This window comes from Poecilia latipinna, unplaced genomic scaffold, assembly GCF_001443285.1.
Source record: "Poecilia latipinna isolate Pla-1442-1.1 unplaced genomic scaffold, P_latipinna-1.0 Scaffold973, whole genome shotgun sequence".
Classification (NCBI taxonomy): domain Eukaryota; kingdom Metazoa; phylum Chordata; class Actinopteri; order Cyprinodontiformes; family Poeciliidae; genus Poecilia; species Poecilia latipinna.
In genome coordinates, this window is record NW_015113589.1 from 186,304 (window position 1) to 207,743 (window position 21,440).

Genomic DNA, 21,440 nt, shown 5'->3' on the forward strand with positions numbered 1-21,440 from the left:
TTTTTTTTTTTTTTGTCTTTTAGGCAGGTGTAGAAACATACTGTATTAACTAAAGCAAATCAAAGGGGTGAAAAGAGTTAAAATACAGAAATAGCTGAAAAATGGTTAAAATAAGACTGTAAAACGGCAATAAATCATTCTGCCCATTTCCAGTTATATTACAGCAAAATTATTCAGGACAAATTAAGACTTGAGCATTCTAAATACAGTTGGATAAATCTACATATCTATATTAAAGAAAAGCTTCAAAATGTACAATTTCCCCACTCCCAATGTATGTTAATATTCAGAGCTGTTGCTGCAAGTTTGTTCACTCAATGTTGAAAAGTTACAGCTGTCAATTAGTCATTACTGCCACAATAGTACAACATGTAATGACATGACAGCTGGATGAAGAGCTGGTAGGAGCTTCAGTCATGTGGTCTATTAAAAGTAGCATTATATAAATGACCCTTCATCAGGATTGCAAGACAAAGAACTTAAGCAGGAGAGGAAAAAACATTAACTTTTCAGAATTAATTTTCTGAAACTATTTGGGATGACCTATGCCTTATCAAATGCCCATCATGACCGTAAATCTAAAGCACCAACATGTTGAAAACAAGTAAAGGAAACATAAAATAGCTGGAATTAGAGTCCTTTGATTGTAACATAACCAAAACAAAGAATGGTACATGATGCAAAGATTTTTGGAGGAATACATTAGTCAACAAAAATTTTATTAAAAAAAAGGAATGAAAATGCAGACTCCTGAAGGAGGAAAAGTCTGCTGACCAAAGTGAATTTTATTAAATGTTTTTCTTTTACTGCTGCAGATTGCATCATCTTTTCTGTTTATGATCAATTCCTCCAATTCAGGTCAGCCGTCAAATGTGTCAAAAAGTATGCAAAAGAAATCAAAGAATAAACCAAAATTAATGCTAGATTGCAAACAAAATGGGTGTTTTCACAGCAATTGACAGAACGGGGTTATGACCTCATCCATCCTGCGGTGGGGGGGATTTCTGCTGCAGCTGATGCTGCTGCGCTGCTTGAGGCTGCTGCTGCTCCTTGGTGGGAGCGTAATAAAGCTCCAGCGGCTTTCGGACCTTCCAGTATTTCTCGTTGACCAATTCTAGTGTCAGAGAACCGTTGAGCGTCTGAAAGGAAAAAATAGGTGACTGGCTTGCAAGATTTTCTTTATGCATAAACAGACATTTAATCCTGAAGATGAGAGAGGATTTGGGTTTGTTACTCACTGAAAACTGCCCTCCCCTTGTTGTTATGTAGATGGTGTATTGTTTCTCACTGATGTTGCTCAGACTTGTCCCTTCTCCACTCCTTGACGCTGCTCCAGTTTCACCTTCTCCCTCTGCTCCTCCCTCCTCTTTTCCTCTGTTCTCCGTTGGTCCATCAGTCCGTCGTTCCTCGAGAGCGATGCGCAGCGCGAGGTACTTTGACAGATGGTCCACAGTGGCGTTGGCTGTTGTCTTCACATATCTGTCAAAAGAGGGAAAGATTAGTTGTATTACTATTACTATTTATTACTATTAACAGCACCATATTTAAAGATTGTTTACTGTTCAACTGCCAAACAATTAAGCTGGTCATAAATTGATATTCTTCAGAATTGTGTAGGAAAGAAAATGTTTATCGCAGAATGTTAATCTGAAAGTGGTAAAAGAAAACATCAACATGCAATTAAAATTAGAATTGCTGGATATCACCTCTAAAAAGCATGTATCCATAGCTAAGTCTGTCATTGCATGATAAAATAAAATGACCTCAATCTTTTCCGTTCCCATAGTTTATTGTTTCTTTTCTCTGTTTCTACCAAAAATTGGATAAACTCTTCAGTCTGGCGCTTTGGTCTCAACTAGCACTTTCTTTGAAGGACAATATTTTCGTATTTAGATCAAAGTTTATTGATCTTTGAGAATGGGCTTATGCATTATTATGCCATAATCATTATATTAACTTGAAAATGGTCTCAAAACAACATTATTGTTTACCGCAATAACGTCTGGGACAATTTATAAATATTTGTTATTGTGAAAGGCCTATTCATGGTATAACACACTGTGCTCTTTGGATGCAACATGAAATGTTCTGATCTTACCTGGTCTGGTTGTAGTCGTTGCCATGGACCAGCTGGGGGTGTGGTCTGAACACCAACTCGATCTCTGAGGCCGGCCCCTCCTTGTGGCGCCTCAGGGGAGGAGTTGGGCTCCCGCTGTCCGCCTCGGGGCCTGAGCCATCGTCAGAGGCACGCTGCCGCTTGCGGCTCGGTCCAGCCTCCGGGGGAGTTTGTCCCCTGGGGTGCGGCGTGTTCGAGGGGGCAGAGTCATGGGACAGGTGTGAGCGGGAATCACCGTTGTCCTCACCACCGCTGAAAGTGGTGTTGTCGCTCTCTTGAGTAGGCTTCTTCACACGATGATTCCTGTAAGGAGCAGGGAAACATTAACAACATTTTAAAGTTAGTGTTGTTTAAAACTAATAAAGATGTTTGTCCTCATAATGATTCCCTGGTATCGCAACACAACAGCTTTGAACGTTTTGGATTGAAATTGAAACTGTGCCACTTGCTGGCTCAATGCATTAACACAAGGGGGCAGCAGAAGGCTGATGTGAAGTCAGCCTTCACATCAGCCTTCTGTATATATTCCTCCTTCATATATATATATATTGCAAGAATATATTTTCAGCAATGAATACCTGAATAAAATACATACAAACAGCCTATGATGATTCTGAATAATCAATATGAACCCAATAAAAGATTACAAATTCAACTGGCAGTTTCTCTCTAAAACTTTAGAATTTGTACTTTATAATAGTATGTAAGTTTACTACTCTATTTACACCAAGTCAGCAAAGATGTCCTGGGAATGATTACTGTAGAATAATCTGTCTGGAGATACTAAAAACATTTTCATCTAGGAGGGGGAAAAAATAAGTCATTCGCCATGCGCCCTCCTGATAACCTCCCTTTCCTCCCCCACCTCTCGGACCTGTAGCGGGCCTGCTGGCGGAGCCCCTCCTCGATGCTGGAGCTCAGCGCCTCCTTGTTGTGCAGCCTGTTGAGCCTCTCCAGGACGGTGCGCTGATGGGCCTCGTACTCGTCACGACTCGGGTAGATCTTTGAAATAAGCGCGTCAAAGTTTGAGTCTCTGCGCAGTGAACGTCGGGAGACCAGTTTCTTCCTGCAGGTTGGGCACTCTTTGTTCCTGAGGTGTCATAAAGATAAGTTTTTTTTAAATACAATAAAGTCATTAGTTATACCTGTTTTGCACAAGTGTATATATGACACACTTCCATTCAAAGATATACTAAAGTTGTCCTGTTTATTCTCAAAATCAGATGTACTGATAGTATTTATATATTTTTATATATTCAATAACTGCTCCACATATTGAGCAGTTATTAAAAACTTTCCACCCTGCATTACTTCACTAATGCCTAATGGCAGTTGTGCTCACCCAGATCGCAGTGCAGTGACAATACAGTCAGAGCAAAAGCGGTGCAGACACTCTTTGGTGGTCATTGTGTTCTTCAGCATGTCCAAGCAGATGGGACACATCAGCTCACTGTGCAGCGAGCGAGGAGACACGGCCACTTCAGTTCCATCCACGATGGCCTCCTGTGCACACACAAACAAAATTCTGCTTTGTTCTGTTGCTTTACAACGTAACAATCAAGGAAAAATCCAATCTCAGAAAACCTTATGGGGGAAATTAGTCCAATTCATACAAGTTGATTTCTGTGGACCTGGTTTGAGTAAATTCAATACATTTCCTGTAAAAGCCATCTATTTACATAGTCAAACTCAGATTCTATCAGAAGTAATCCAAATTGGAACATTTCATAACGTTTTGTTTACATTTGGTTAAAATGATCGAGGCAGAATTTCTGCGATCAGTTCAGATAAACCCAATATTCATTAAAAATATGTAAGATATCTTACATATTTGGAGCTGCTGAGTTTGAGATGAGAGAATTCAAAAAACTAAAATTATAATAATAAAAAAAAGGACAAGTAACAAAACTTCACAGCAAATAAAGACAATAAATTCAAACATTGTCTGCCAATTTTATGTATTCAGGTAATCAATTGAACTTATGATCGGTGTTTAAATGTATTCAAACTGACTTTAGAGGTGATAAATCTTCTCTACTTTGGCTTTTTCATCACACATAAGAAAAATGATTAGTGACTTTAAACATAGATTGCTACAGGAGACGTTACGAACTCAGTCGGTCATCGTAACACACTTATCCATGATGTCTTTGATGTCATACAGGCGAACCTGGACCCTTCTTTAACACAGGCAGCCTTTGTCTCAGCCAAAACATAGCTGAGGCATTAATCTCTTTCTGTAATACACCCCTTTGAACTGTGGAGTTTTAACCCTGTTAGGCCAGCTCCAACATATCTATGTCCCATTCGAAACTGTACGTATTTCACCCTTTTAAACATGACGCAATAGTCACGTCAAAAAAGACTTACAGACAGCTTTATGAATTTCCTTTTTGTTTGGTGCTACCACTTACCTGAGGGCTCCTGTGTAGTTCATACAGGCTCAGCTCCCAGGTCTTACTTGGAGTCTGGACATTTACAGGAGCTGCCATGCCTGCTGTTTCTCACAATTACTGAATTAAAAAGAGAGAAAACGAAACATTATATTCTTAGCAAGTTTTTTTTTTTTTTTTACCCCATAAAGAACCACATAGTACATCTTTATGTGGTTATAGGATTTGTTACAGAAAAAAAACAGGTGGAAATCCTTCACCACAAGAACATCACTGGTAGGATATTGAATTTCAAGGCAGTATATCTGATATTCAGCATAATTATTGCATGTTTGGCAAGTTGGATAGACTCCAACAGGATGTGAGGCCAACATGTGATAAACATCTTTATCACAATGTTTAATGTTGGGAAAACATAGATTAAAAGTAAGAAGTATCCTAAAATATATTTCTGATATCAATATATTAACATCTTTATTGTCTCTGGATTGGAAGATGGTGTTAATTGAAATAGAGAAATTCAGTGTTTGATGAGTAATACTGTGGAAAAGCTTTAACTACTCCCCATTTTTATATACTTTCATTCAGCAAGACCTTTAACCTTTTAAAGTGGTTTTGTGCAACAGCTTTCCAGGTATTTTGTCCCTGACGTTGGCAATATACTGTGTGACTTTTGGAGGATTTTATGACTGAATAATTGGTAAAAATGCAAAGAATGAGTCAAAAGGCAGAAAAAGTTAAAAGAAACATTTTTAATAGACTACAAGAGACTGAAGGGTTTATGTGCAGAGATTAAAAGAAAATCTTACTCCTTAGAAATAAAGTATGAAAAAAGCTTGGTTGAACTCTTGTTAGTTGACTTTCTTAAAGTTTTACTGCATTTAATTTTTTAAGAATGTCCCCATGTGTAATGAAGTTTAAACATTGACATTTTTAAGTTTCAGAGGTTTTTATTCAGGAATACATCAAGTTTATGTCAAAAAGCCTAAATATGTTCTCAATATGTTCTGAAGAACTGGGCAGTCTCCTGGCTATGAAACCAAATCTTCAACATTTCGATACCTTGGCTACTGCTGCATCATGTGCATTGCCCTATTTTAAATTTCCTAAGAGTTGACTATATTATTATTGAAAAGCTCCATTATTGGGGACACAACGCAAATTGCGGTTTTTGTTATTTTAATCCTTTATTATCGTTGCAGTTCACTGGATCTGATCGATCTTCATAGCGACTTAGATTTAACGCAAAATGCCTTGAGAGCAACTAGTTTACGGATTTTTTTTTCTTCTAAATACTCACAATTGTGGACCATAACAGCATCATTGCTGTTAAGAAAGTACTAATTCATGCTTTCTTCAATAAATATAACTTAAATTTATCATTTGGTTTGCACATTTATTGTACCGTTTATGCATCATCTAAAATCTCGAATGTCACGAGATTTTAGATGATCTAAAATCATCTAAAATGATTTTAGATGATCTAAAATCATCTAAAATGATGATTTTAGATGATTTTAGCACAATTGTGTTTAACAGCACTATTGTGCTGTTAAACACAATAGTGTTTAACAGCTATTGTGTTTAATAGCTGTTAAACACAATAGCTGTGTTTAACAGCTATTGACTGTTAAACACTGTCAATAGCTTAAAAGAACTCAATATAGTTCGCTAAAAAAACTGTCCCCAAACAGTTCTTGAATTCGTCATTTAGAGCTCATGCTGTTGAAACAGGCTAATTTGACAGTAAGATCATTAAACCCCAGCAACAACGAAACCTTAGACGTCATAAGTTTCTAACAGTAAACAAGTACATCAACTTTTATTCTTCCCCGTTTCTGACTGTTACACGCAAAATTCTCGCTATTAATCACTTCATGCAGCTTTCAGACAAAACAAAAGAACTAAATGGGTCGATCAAATCGAAAACTCACCTGACGTTTAACTGACGGACAGCTGACAGGAGCAGACACAAATACACACCACTTCAAGACAAACTTCTCACTAAATACCTCTAAACACACACACTGATGCGTATTTTCTGCCCGGGTCTTTACACAGTCGAAAGAGTGTCCCGGCTAAGCCTCGTCTGGAGGATAAGTAGCACAGAAGAATCAAAAATGCAACATTTTTCTCAACACCAACGGCTAGTTAGCATTAGCCGTAGCCATGTTGCTGCGTCGTCTTCTTCATACGTCATACTACCGCACTTACCTAGCAAGACTGCCCCCAACGGACAAGCCATGTATTGCAAAATAAAATGCCGAAAAGCTTATTTCCAAATGATAAGTAAAATACAAAAAATCAAGCTTTGATTTTTAAGTAAGTTTTTAAACCCTAACTTACATATTTAAATGGACTTACTGACATAATTCAGCTGGTTCCTTTGTACTTGAGGCATAAGTTTCCTGCGAACTGAATTAATCCTTATGCTTTCCTTTTAATTGTGTTTGTTTGCTTTGTGTTCGGCTGCATCCTATGTACACAATAGAGCATTATGGCCGAAGCTTCAGCAGTCATAAGACTTAATAGCCAAACAAACAAACAAACAAACAAACAAACACACAAACAAACGCAGTAAGCATTTAAATTCCTACTCGTATGTTTTATTTCATTTCAAATTACATGCAGTTTTCACAGCCTTGATTTTATTTGCACAATTTTATTTGTACGTTTTGCAATGTCCACTCTGAGATTCATATCTTTATATCTCGCTATTTTATTTTTACAGACATGTCTGTTTAATAACAGACATGCGGCAAGAGGACGCGACTTAAGTTCAGGATGGCCGCGCCGAGGTCTGACCTTTGTTTGCTCTCATCTATATGCGCCTCACGACGTCCAGTAGTATATTATTTCCAGTAATTAAACAGTGTTATCTGCCCTGTGTTAAATGCTCTTAATGTCCAGTGTCTTATTCTATAAACATTAATATATTTTAATTCCACTTAGAAACAAGATAAATCTTACTTATAATGTCAGACATGTTGTTTATGGCCAATACCATATATCTCCTGCAGATATCAAAAGTGAACATAGTTTTCAAATTAAAACCAAATATACAAAAGTATGACAATCTAAAAATATTTCTTTAATGGTTCAAATAATTTTTATTCTAAAATGTCATTGCCTTGTTTTAGTGAGGAGGCCTATTGCAGTATTACAATTAATAAGTTGGACCAAAGTGCTGTACAATAAGGTGAAACAAGTGAAGAACAAAAACATATATAACAAAAAAATCAATACAAAGAGGGAAGTAGTAAAAGTAGTAAAAGTACATTTAAATCAAAATATACTGTGAATGGTCAGTTCTTATAAAGGAATATTTATGTATCAGAAGATTTTGTAGGTTTAAAATTTTATTATTATTATTATTATTATTATTATTATTATTATTATTATTATTATTATTATTATTATTATCCATTTCTCCATCCATTTTCTGTACACCCTTGTCCCTGGTGGTGCCTATCTCCAGCTAACGTTCCAGGCGAGAGGCAGGGTTCACCATGGACAGGTCGCCAGTCTGTCGCAGGGCAATACACACAGGGCAGGACAGGGCAGGGCAACACACACAGAGACAGACAGGACTGTCTCTGAGACAGCCTTGTCTGTCTCAGGACTGACAGTGCTGAGATAGACTCCAAACCAGACTGTTTGGTGACAATTTGGAGAGGCCAATTAACCTAACAATCATGTTTTTGGACTGTGGGAGGAAGCCGGAGCATGCAAACTCCATGCAGAAAGTCCCTAGGCCAGGAATCAAACCCAGAACCTTCTTGCTGCAAAGCAACAGCTCTATCAACTGCGCCATTGTGCAGCCCTATTATTATTATTATTATTATTATTATTATTATTATTATTATTATTATTATTATTATTATTATTATTATTATTATTATTTCAGCATTTCATACTTAATTGCTGTTTCGTTCACCAAGTGCCAACCAGGTCTCTTAGGTTTAATCTCAGACATGTGTTCAGCTGAGTACTAGTCGAATTATGCAAGTGCCCCCCAGCACCACAGTCTTTTGGATTTCTTTGGCACTGATTCTTCTTATTATTATTGTAGCATTATTATTATTACTATAACAACAATACTTCTTATAATCAGTCAAATCCAACGAAACAAGGATTTAACTCCTGGCCTTGAAACCTTTCATGTTTTCCTCTTTGTCAATTTTCTATCTGATTAATAAAGGCTAAGAGCGGCACAAAATCCTAAAAGAAAATCTCACAATATTTTGAAAAGTATCTTGTATATTAAGAATTACTCTAATAATAAGGACCTAATATGTAATACAGCTACTGACAAATATCATTTGTGGCAATACAATCTGTTTGACCTTGCAAACAGATTCTTTAGAGCAAAAACATGATGAGCAAAAGCATTTTTTTAAAGTGATGTGTTTTGTTCTAAGGAAACATAAAAAAAAGTCACACCATGTAATTACGATTGTCCAAAAGAAATGAAAGAAGCTATTCGTCCTACTGCAGTTGCTGAGGTTTCTCTGAATAGCTCAGCCAAAGCCCAACAATGACGAATGTAGACAGTCCAGTTTAACTGGCCTGAACATGTATTTCCATTTGCTAAAAAAAGTTTTTGATTTTATATGCATGTGCCAATACATTTGACTTCAGGCTTGTATTTGCCTGAACTCACTGCCTTAGCTAATATTATGGAAACTTAGTTCAGAAAATACATTAACCATCTTAATTTGCTGAGTGAGAGATATTGTGTTAAAGACTGAGAACCTCTCTCCCTATCTCATAAAATCAAGTGTGTGAACTAATTGTTAATTAAAAAAAAGCACCTTAATTACTAACCTCCTGTTACTCTAAGTAAGCTGCAATAATTTGTAAAAATGTTCAAACTTCATGTGTGAGTTTAATTTTGTCTGTACTTATTCCCTCTTTGTAATACCAAAATCCTTTGTTTCCTTGTGTCTTTAATGTGTCATAGGAAGCTTAAAACTCCTCAACTCAACTGTAAATATACAAAATCCACAGGTTTCCTTACTAATGAGGTGTGGCAATGATTTGTTGAGTTAATGACTGGCAGTTTCCTTGGTACCAATACTGCAGTCTTCGAAGTTCTTAACTTCAAACATAAGTCAGCTCATTGACACAACATGCTGAAATTTTTGATTTTGATCACAACATGCAGGAACACAATCAAACCGGTGACTAGATTTATAATGATCTACATCTTGATAGGCCACATTTAGAATACCTAAAGTTGTTTTATTTATCTAAACATTCCAGATTCATCAATATTTGTTGATTTTTCTTTAGTGATATTTGTAGTAGAATGTCAAGGCAAAGCAAGCTGAAAGGGTGATTTTTGCATGGTTCTAATGTAGTGTGGTGGGAGGCCGAGAAGGTTAGTCTGATAGTCTATGACTGGTACAGGAGATTCACACCTGCTGTGACAAAAAGGCACCGACATTCTTCTAATGAGTAATGTGGGTGGGAGACTGACTGAACAATACGCCTTTGTTGGGTTAATTGTAAGGTGGCCTGTGCAACCTTATGACCGTAAAATTATTTTCAGAATATCTTTTATGAATATATTTGTACTCCTGAAGGTCAGTCTCTTCTCACAATGTAACCTCGCATCCACCAAAGCTAACCATTTCACAACTGAAAGACACATCCTGAGAAAAAGGATAATACACCCTGATTCTGGGGGGTCTAGTTTAAGCTTACCCTGAGCCTACAAAATGATACACAACACCAGGTTCAGGAGAAAGAGACAAGGTGAAATTTTAGAAATATTTTGGAGAAACTTAATCAAATATTTTTTGATCAAATACAGCCCAGAATTATAAAAAAGGTGAAACAGGCCCTATAGTTCAGCTTGTGTCCTATTACTGCTGTTAACAGCCAATGGTTAGTATTCCCTCAGTTCTTACAAAATGTTGGCATTTTTGTTGCAAAGAAGGCTTTTGATTTTATATACATCTGATGACAGCCTTGCTTCTTTTGTTATTATTTATTTTACTTTTATTTTTCAGGAAAGAAATCCACTGAAATTATTAGTCTATTTTACAAGGATGTGCTAACCAACAAAAGCAGAATAAGGCAGTTCAAAGTCCTTTACTTCATAAAAACACAAAAACAACAATGTTTGTATGTTTGTATGATAAAAAAAATCATACAAGCAACATACATTGTAATAAAAACAAGGTATCAACCAAAAAAAATGCAGGTGCAGGTACAATTTGTGACTAAAACCTGTAGCAGTTTTTGTTTACAACTACATAAAGAAATAGGAAAGTCCAACCTCAACCTTAGATGCAAATCATTCCAACACCATGCACCAAAATAGGACAGACTGATCTCTCCTAACAATGGGCACCATTAACCACAGCCAGCTAGTAGCTTTCAGGATGTGTGCTGTACAGTGAACTTGGAATTAATATTTGTTGGCAATTTTCCTAAAACTGCTTTGCATATGAAAATATACCAATGCTTCATCCTGCAAATATGAAGTGAGGTAAATTCAGCAAAATAGAGTGCAGTGTTGAGCCTTAACCTGTGAGCCTGTTTTTTTAGAGCTGAGTGATAAATACTTTCCCTTAGGCTTATTCACTTGAACTGGCTGTCTGTTTTAATCAAAAATGTTAAACTTTAGGTAAGGAAATACACTAATAGCTACTTCAGATATGCTTTAATTAACATCTTTTAACTTTACAGCTTCTAAGGGCATGTCCTAAACAATTTAATCTTTAAAATGAATCATCTGTTTAGGAGCTTCAATTATGGGACGTAAACAGCAAAATAATTGTTGTTAACATCAGACCAACTAGTCTGATTCAGATCTGATTCTTGCCCAACTGGATATCAGTTCTGTAAACAAAAAAAACAAAAAACTTTTCCCAGGCCAGGTAAAGAGTGCAGCAGTCTTTTCTACCAGTGGTCCAAATTAGTTGGCGAAGCATAAAACTATTAATAACTGTATCTGGTACATGTTTGGTTTAAAAAAGTTTATTCATTCAGTGAAATTACTCACGATGTGTAAAGTAGCCATACGTTTTACTAAAGTAAAAAGTACAGTGCAGTGAAACTACTCCTAAGAGTATGTATTTATAATCAAGCAAATACAATTAAGTAAATGTCATATTACCCACCTTAATTAACATTTTCCTTTGTGACAAATTGTATTTAGGGAAGCAAAAGTTGAACTGAGTAAAATACAAACAGAGTAAAGTAAGGAAATAACCCTGCATGGAGTTGGAAAAGAGCCAAGCCGAAAATAACGCAGGTTGTCAGTTACATAAGTGGATTTGAAGATGGAATGAAATCCATTGTTGGCAGAAATATTCATGCTGAAATAGAAAGAGATTACCGGGTGTTAATTCTGTGCATGTGAGATGTCCCATAGTAATTACTACTGTCAGTTAAAAAAAAAAAACAAAAAAAAAACTACCATCTCAATGTGTGAAAATAGCCATTTATTTGGTTGTAGTGGTATTTTTCTTGTAAGTGATATAACTTTATAAATCTTTTACAATTTCATTCATTTGTTTAGTCTGCTGCATAAGAAGAAAATAGTCCTGTCTCTTGGACATGATTTTTTTATTTTGTTTGCTGCAGTTCAATACACAGTTGTCTTGAAGCAAGAAGCTCCTCCAGCTACTTGTTCTTTCTGCATGTCAAAGTAATGTTTCTTTAACATGAAAATCTTCAGGGACAGTGAAAAATCCTTGAGATATCAATTTATTATCATGAAATATTCCTCACCAGTCTTAAATCCTCAGGAAATATTTCCCTCAGTTTAAAAGGGAAATGTTATCAGTCTGTACAGTACAATCTATGAACATAATCAAAATGAAAGTCTAGAAGATGTCTACCACTTTTAATCAGCGGCTGTCAAAATATGATCCTTGAATTAAAAAAAAAAGAAAAGACTGACAATTTTGTTTCAGTTTTTTTTATTTTCTTTTACCTTCTGTACAAAATATGTTTTGTGTTCACAAAACAAGAGCACATTTTTGAAACCTGGATACTTTTTTGTTGGGCACAGTGACACAGTTGGTAGCAAATTTGAGTTGCAGTAAGAACGTCTTGAGTTTGAGTCACAGCCTGGGGTCTTTCTGCAGAATTTGAGTTCTTCCAGTGTATGTGTGTTTTCTCCAGGTACAGTGACTTCGTCCCACTGTCCAAAAGTATGACTGGTAGGTTAATGGGTCTCTAAATTGCCCCTAGATGAGTGTGTGTGCGTAAGTGAGTGTGTGTGTGGATAGGGTTAGGGTTTTTCCTGTGTTGCCTTGTGACATCCTCTCTTCCATCTGTTCTAACCTTTGTTTTGTTGTCTAGGTAAAAAAAGAGAAGAAAGAAAACACCCACAATTATTCTATACACGCAAACATTGATTGACAAATGTCCATGAGTTCACCTTAGTTCAACAATGAAGACAACCAGTTTCACAGCAGGAGAATAGTACTTACCCATTAAGCTTCAATGGTGATTAGTAATCAGGTGTGTCACTTCTCCTTTTGATGCTGTTTGTGTCCTGACTTTCCAAAAATGTCCTTAGGAATGTGGGTGGAAAACTAAGCTTTGATTAGTCAATTCGGAGGCTCTTTTGCCCACTAATGGCTGTATTTATTTATTTATTATTTACATATGTAGTCCCTAAAAGTCAAAGCCATCTTGTCCTGTGAGAGACTGATAAACAACTGATAAGTCACCCATTCTACAACTCCATGTCATGGTCACAAATGAAGGATTTATGTTGAGAAAACAAATACAAAAATTAACTGTCATTAAATTTGTCTAACTTTACAGCTGTTCACTTATGCACCAGTTTATGAAATTACTCCAGAAGATTACAATTAGTAATTAGTTAGAAATAAGTAATTAGTTGAAGTGCTTAATTTATGGGTCACAAACAACTACATAATTGTAAATGTAGGGCATTTATTTTCCTAAACTGTTCGATAGATTGAAACATTTGTTGATGTAAATTGTCAGGGTGATGTAACTGACTAAAGTACTAAATAAAATTTGCTTTCCACCCTCTTAAGTAAGATTGATGTAAAAGGCAAAGGCTGAAAATATATGACAGGAGTCAAAATCAAGAAAATATTTCATTTTTGACTTTTCAGTGCTGCTGTAAATTTGTGTTCTTCAAAACTAGACCTGAAAATGTTCTGACGAATCTTTGAGCAGTCAACAGTCAGCTGCAAGAGCCACCACGTCATAAGTCAACAGTCTGGATCTGAATGAATAGATTTCATATCCCTCACTTAAGTTTTAGGTCAAATTGCTGAAAAGATTTTTTTTTTTTTTTTTGCTTAGTCACTGTACAGTAACGGCACATCTGAAACACAAAGCCATGTTAAAACAGCAATCTGAGAGAAAGTTCAAACGGAAATTAATCATCATAGTTTCTATTCTTATAAGACATATTCATCATAATGACATATAACAGACATAGCAAAAAAAAAATGTGCCAATGTAATAGTAGGAAATCTGCTTGAACCACAAGTAAATCACACCTGTAAATCCTGTTAATCACATGTATTCCTAGGAATGCTTGGCAGCATGAGTAACAGGAACCTACATTTCTCTAAAAGTGGGTTAAAAAGGATCAACGTTAGAATCTTGTTTAGTACTGTTTGCACAAAATTTGTAGCCCATTTCTACTGCACACAGGCACATAGAACTTTCCACACCAACATTCAACTTTGCGGTCTTTTATTATTTTAGTAGATTTGGCACATCTTCCCCTTTGGTTGACCCTGTTTGTGTCTTTCATGAGGATGAGTTGTGGCTCTTGTTACCCCATATTCTCCCTTTGGTTTAATAATATGGGTTTGCACATCCTGTTCAGTCCTCAAGCTAAAACAATTGTTACAATTATAAATATTATTCTTATTTCTTAAGACTAGTGAAAATAAGTTACCTGACAAGCTAGATTGAGACTGTACAATAAAAAAACAACTTAATGACTTGTTTAAACTTGTCTTCATCAAAACTCATTTGTTATTTCTTGTTCTACTGGCATTTTTTTTATTACTGTACAGGGTCATTTTGTCCTTGAAAGACTTTTCAGGCAAAGAAAAACAACAACACTTTCCATTTAGCATTATGATTATCTTGGAAATTCAATAACACTCCAGTAAAAATAAGAAAATGTGTGTGTGTGAATGGACCTTAAACATTTTTATATTCATCCATTTATAAAAGTAATACATCAATATTAATTATATTATATTATATTAACACTATGATAGATTCCAATATAATACTTTTAACATTTAACTGTTCACTATGGGTGATTTAGTTGCAATATTTAAAACCATCATCCTACATTAGAACACACTTGAGAGTGACCTAGTTTTTATTTAATTCTTTTTATTTACACATGTCCTGTCTTGGCAATTGGAGAATATCATAAAAGAGCCAGTTTCCTGTCTGTGTCAGGTGTGGTGTCCTAGTTTAGCTGCATAATTGACTTTGTTAAATCAGGGTTGTATCTGATATCGAACAAGACAAGTCACATTAATGAAATAGAAACCTGTTTTGTACAACCCTTCAACATATTTGATTACCTTTGTGTCTGTGTGTGCGGAGGTGTTAATGGAGAGATAGGCAGCCTCAGGCTGACAGATAACAGGAAGTCCACAAAGTACACCCGAGGCGGGTTTGTAATTTTGACTGTGAACACCCTTTTCCTCATGACTACAAACAGAAGTCACAACAAATATGACCAACAATTGTCAAAGATTGAAGACAATAGTCACCAACAAGAAAGGGAAGGACAGTACATTGGGTGTGTATAGGTGTGTTACCGCAGAGCGTGCATCATGGAACCTCATAAAAAGCAGAAAGTTATGCAAGATACCATGTTGCTTTCAAGCGCTGAAGATTTTCTTCACGTCAGCAGCTTCTGAACACAAAGATCAGAATTTGTCTGGGAAACAGGTGCAGCATCAATTGTCACTTCTCATGGCTACATGGTCAAAAAAGGAATTTTTTGATTTGAATAAATTAAGTAAAAAAAAGGAACAATGTCATGAATTTTGCTCAGTTTCTGAGTACAAATTATCATGTGAGCTGTAATGGTCAAATATATTTTTTGCATTTTATAGCATGGCATTATTTCAGCCCTTACATGGTAGATTGAATTATTCTATTTACAAGGGCTTGCTCAATAATGACAAATGACTAGGCATTTGGAGGGACAGTCTGCAGCATTCTATGGCAAAAAAGTGACTGAATTATCAGATGATTAATACATCTCAATTAGGGGGTGCACATCAGGGTAAACACAGCCTCATTAAGATAAATTAAACTCACCTTTGTTCTCATCACTAGATGATGGAAGCTAAAAATCACAGATGAAGCAATGAGTGCTTGCAGAAAGAATTGGCATATGTTGACACAACCACAAAAAAAGAGGATTTTTCTCTGTGCAGGCCTCTTTCTTTCAGATGCAGCATACTGACATATCTTTGGATGTCCTTGTCTCTGGACACATGCTTTTTAGACGTAATGGAACCTCAAAATTGAAAAGCCAAGTTTTTGTTCATTTTTTTTTTTTGCCAATGAGCTGCATGGGATGGCAATAAAAAAGAAAACTTTTTGTGCTGCTGACATGTTTACTATACCATTAAAATTCAACAAATGCATCTGATATATTTGAGAATCATTGTTTTGATGCTGCAAGGTGCTTTTGTTCATTCAAGCAAAACCATTGAGTCCGCATCCACTCAGTTTCTGTTGCAAAGCTGCCAAACCTGTTTGCAGTAGGAAAACAAAAAGTATACCACACCCTTTGTATTTCAGTAGCCTCTCAGAATACTGATATTAACAGAAATATTCCTGACTGTTAGAAAGTCTAACTAATATCAAATCAAGTAATCTGAAATCTTTGATTTTGTTGAATAAAGAGAAATTATTATTTTGTTTCTCCTTTCTTATTGTAAAGTTTCCAAAAAAGCTCCTGATGAACACAACAAAAGGAGATACACACACAAAGGTTTGGGAGGCTCCTGTTAACAATTATTTGACTTACACATTATGTGCAGACACAAAAGGAAGACTAGATGAATATAAAAGAGATGTTAGACATATTCAGTGCCTTAGTTTTGCACGAAACAAGCTAATAAATAAACTCATAGTCAATACATTTAGAGTGTATTTACATAGATTAAAGAAAACCCACAAATTTCAGTGAAAAAATATTCAATCAAAGCAAAAACAATTTTGACCAAAAAAGTCATGATTCAAAATTTAATTGGTTCTCTTCAGTTAATCCCAAATGGAAACTGGCTTGCAGTTTTTCTCAATCGTTTGGTGCATTTCTCAGAGCATAACTGAAATTCTCCACACTACTTGTTTAATCGTCAAATCAATATATTGCTAGTGCACATAAAAATCAGTTTCCTTTTCCTTTGAACAGGTTGGAAGTGCTTTTCTACATCATGCAAATGATTATCCACAATTCTTATTTGGTGCAAAATGTATCTTATGGATCTCTGTTGAATAGTCTTGACCTCCACAATATTTAAGCATAAGTTCATTTTACAAGTCTTAACATGCAAAATGATTTAACAGGTTTTCATAATATGTCAAACATATTTCCATTAGACGTTTTACTAAATCTGTCCTGAACTGGTAAATTGCTCCCAGGTGAGTCTTGAGTTCCTCCAATGTAGGTAAATGTGTGAACCACTAAATGCACTGAAGGTGCATCTGAGGAACCACTGGCAAGAATATAGTGCATAAAGTCAGAGAACAATGTTACACTTCTGACAATGGAAGGACAAGGATTTGGACGGAGTCCACAGCCAGAGAGAAGAAAAGGACGAAGAGGAGTGAGGCTGTGGCAGAAGAGTTAGGAGGCAAAACAGAGGAGGAGGCAGAAGACTGAGAACATAATGCCAGTTTCCATCGCTCCAACATCATCAGGCAATGGTTTGTGACCCACCACAGGACGGTGATAGACTTCCTCTCATTCCGAATGAGAGGGGGGTTAAAATTTCGCTAGGGGAAATGGAACATTTAGCTTCTTCATAAAGAGACCAATTTGGGCATGCCTTTTCAGTCATTTGGGTGATTTTGGTACCACCAGTTAAGGGATTAACTGTCTTATCCAAACTCAGTGAAACAAGTACTTAGCATTCTGAGGCACTGATGTGTTTATTAATATTACATTTTGAGAGATTAACTAAGAATTTTGAGTAAGAAGCTTGAGTTTACAGGTAATCCATGCTGTTTTATTGTTTGTACATTTTTGGGGGGGGGAAATACCCTGCCTGTTTTGGAAATTTCAAAAATGATTCAAGAAAGAGGAGGAGGAGGAGGGTGGTGTGATGGCGCTCACCTCTCCAGCCCCATCACAATGCCGCCCTGGGTGGTTGCCCATGTTGCCCATATCTGAACCCACCCCTGACTGTAGTGAAGATAACTCAAACAAAAAGTGACTGGTTGTTCTGCAGCATACTGTCATTCCTGGGCTGTGACCTTGAAGAGCATTATAGTTATACTTTTATTATTGTCTCCAGCATTCTTCTGTTCATTCTGTTATATAAGACAGACAGACAGACAGACAGACAGACAGACAGACAGACAGACAGACAGATACATAGATTCATAGATAGATAGAGATTTAGATAAGGCAACAAGGTACTTATTTTATCTAAGGTCAAGTTAGTTTGGATAAGAATTTTCACTTAATAGAGGAAACAGTTGTTTGACTTAATTTAGACACTTTCTACTCATAATACTTGTTATGCTTTTTACCTTTGCCCTATTATTTCCTTAAAGATAATGAAATCTACAATTCCATTGCTGACATGCATAGTCCTTTTGATTATAGGATTATGTAAAAGTTAAAGTGGATTTCAATGGCAACACTTAAGTTGCAAATACAACTTCTACAAATACAACAAATAATCTCTGAGAAAATACAGCAACACGGACAGAAATATGTTATTTCTCTATCTGATCATCTTAAAGGAAACACATTTTGCTTCTACACACAAACTCGTAGTGACAGAGCTTAAAGTCTTAGAAACATAGCTCAACGCACCCTGTCGAAAGTCGTAGAAGCAAAAACAGGTTTCTAATTTTGTAAGTATTCAAGTAAATAATGGAACTAAACATGATGGAATGGAGTGATATGCAATTTAAGCAAATGTCTTTTATAAAGTGGATGTGTGTTGATGTCTCCTCATATTTCACAGCCTTACCAATAAGAGAGGAAGTTCTTAGACCATTCCTTTTCACATAATCTCTCTAGATCCTCCAGAATCTTGAGTCATCTCCTTAATATCCTGGTTCTCTTCAGTTAATCTCCCAAAAACCCGATAAGGATTTTAGGTCTTGTATTTTGAACTGGGCTCCATGGAAAGAACGTTAACTTTGTGTCTGGCCAACCATTTCTTTTTGTTGTTGTTGTTTATTTGGTCATATGTTTTGGATCATCATGAAGACCGGGTGATCACATTCACCCGAGATGCCACCACATATAGAATGGGCTGTGTCTTTAAAGAGACCATATCCATGTACTCCAACCAGATTCCCAGAACCTTTGAAAGGAAAACAGAGCCGTAGAATCCCAGACATACTCGTAACAGTTTTTCTCAGTTTCTCAGAACAGAATGAAAAATAATTTTCTTATTTCTTTCAACAAATTGCAAATGCTTTTGTGATCATGTGCAATTATCTAATTTTTCCTACGCTTTCAATTGTTTTTGTCATGTTGATCAAAATATATTATATGGATCTCGATTGAATTGTTTCAACTGCTACAACATTTAAGCATAAATTTATGCTTATGATAATGTATGCAAATTGCATACATTTTATGCAATTTGCATATAATTGGTATGCAAACTGCATACCAACTACATGCACTAAATCTTAAATGTACAGTGACATATGAAAGAAAAACAGAGGGAAGGAGGTAAGTTATGACAACTTGACTTTGACAACTTCAGCATGTTTAAATTTTAGGAAAAAAAGTTTGTCTAAACTTTAGAAAAGATTTTGACATTTTCTCTAAATATCTCCTCAACTGAAAAATTGCTCCTAAGCAAATCTTGCGTTTCTCCATTAGATCATTCAATGATTATCCAGTTTTCTAAAATAGATTGAAGGTGCATCTCATGAGCCACCTGTTGTCAGATATATATCATCTGTAGCCAAACCACAACACAATGTTACATTTCTGACAATGGAAGAATAAGGATTTGGACAGGGTCAACAGCCAGAGAGAAGAAGAAAAAGAGTGATGCTATGTCACCGATGAGTTAGGAGGCAAAACAGAAGAAGAGGCAGAAGAGGCTTAGGACATGTGCCAGTTTCCATCGCTCCAACATAACAAGGTAATGGTGTGTGACCCACAACATGATGCTAATGGAATACCTTAAACCTACAGAGGTATGTACAATTTTCCTAACAGAAATTGTCTTATGTTACCCACACAAACTACTAAAACTATTCATAACAAACCCAGACTAAAGCTCTGCACTACCCTCATGTGTTTCTCAGATTTTCTCTTCTTTGTGGCTGTTTTAAAAATATAAATATTCACAAAAATGGTCCCACTTCCCAGGAAAAGAATATCAAAATGTCAGATTCTCCTAGTACATATGTTGATTACAATTAAAAACCCCCGAATAAAAGTAAGTCTAAGCTAAAGCTTACACAGAAAGCTCAATGCGAAAAAATTAAGCGGACATTTCAAATATCGATCTACAATCAACAAATCAGAATTACATCTTTGACTGTGACAAAAAGCTTCACATAACACTGCAGCCATGCTATAAATTGACTTCCATGTTCTAAAAATTGCTTGCTGTATAGAATAACAAAATAAGTTACAAACGAAACACATCCAACGTCATATCATAATACCCAATAGCAAAAGAAATGCTGCTCAACCAGTTGAGCTAATACAAATGATAAAAAAAAAAAAAAATCAAAGAAGAGGCCACACCTAACATACTGTATTGTTCACATTATTACTCAGATATTTTACATCATTATACAGTCCTGATGTCACAGTCCCTGCTCTATACAGGTATAAAAGCTTTCATGTGAAACTTAAGAGCAGTCATAACACAGGCAGCAAGCAGAAATAATCGGAGAGAACAACATTTTCTGAACTGAATTTTATTTCAACAAGCGTAACTGTAAGTACTTCATATTTTTAGTCTCCATAAATCTTAAACTTTCTGTTTACCCCTAGTAATAAAATTAGAAAAAATGTGATTTGATGGTTATTACAGTGGTATAATGTTTACTATGTTGGGTCAGATCAGGTCTTTGTATGTTCTTACTTTGTATGGATAAGGTGCTTCCATATACTCAATTTTTCTCCAAGCATTCAAATATAAGTCAAAGGTTAAATTTGAAAGTGGTCGTCGTTGAAAATTTGGGTTAGGATGATTTTTTTCTCTTTCCTTGTAATAGCACAGTGACCAAATAAGGTTGTAACCCATGTCTTTCCAAATGACCAAAGCAGAAAGGGAAAAGCCACTAGAGAAACAGCACTGGGAAAAGTGATTACAGACAATAAGTGGATAATCCTTTTTTTCATGAATGCTCCTGCATGAGATATGTTTAAGATTTTTACAAAGTATGTATTAATATGTATGTATTGATTTGTATTAGTACAAACATGAATGAATACTATGTATTATTTTTAATAAAACATAAGTATTATGTATAATAATAATAATAATAATAATAATAATAATAATAATAATAATAATAATAATAATAATAATAATGTGTATTCTTAATACGTAAAAATTGTATTAATTACATTTGCTGAATCATATTCAGCAAAAAGTAAACAAATACTAAATGTGTCAGACTGATATCAGAAAGGACTTATGTCTAAAATGAATGAATGAATGAATGAATGAATGAATGAATGAATGAATGAATGAATAAATAAATAAATA

The 21,440-nt window shown here is 35.5% G+C and overlaps 2 protein-coding genes across 3 annotated transcripts in view; one reads left to right on the forward strand and one right to left on the reverse strand.

Annotated features, from left to right (window-relative positions):
- LOC106958244 (E3 ubiquitin-protein ligase RING2-A) lies at nt 1-6,716 on the reverse strand. Of its 2 annotated transcripts, none has more exons than XM_015050040.1 (7): nt 6,444-6,716; nt 4,531-4,629; nt 3,459-3,619; nt 2,982-3,206; nt 2,099-2,419; nt 1,239-1,479; nt 1-1,139 (listed from the first exon to the last, which is right to left on the reverse strand). In XM_015050040.1, exons 2-7 carry the CDS (start codon nt 4,606-4,608, stop codon nt 978-980), a joined length of 1,188 nt encoding a protein of 395 aa, XP_014905526.1. In that variant the 5' UTR covers nt 4,609-4,629; nt 6,444-6,716; the 3' UTR covers nt 1-977. The 2 variants fall into 2 exon arrangements, with proteins under 2 accessions (XP_014905526.1, XP_014905527.1); XM_015050041.1 differs by having other exon boundaries at nt 2,991-3,206; nt 6,444-6,715.
- The window catches only part of LOC106958242 (mucin-2-like), a gene marked incomplete at its 3' end in the record, with an annotated part of 27,338 nt that continues 12,576 nt past the window's right edge, over nt 6,679-21,440 (forward strand). Inside the window, exon 1 of the mRNA XM_015050038.1 lies at nt 6,679-6,754. Within this exon, the coding sequence (XP_014905524.1) occupies nt 6,679-6,754 (76 nt within the window). The remainder of the gene's footprint in view (nt 6,755-21,440) is intronic.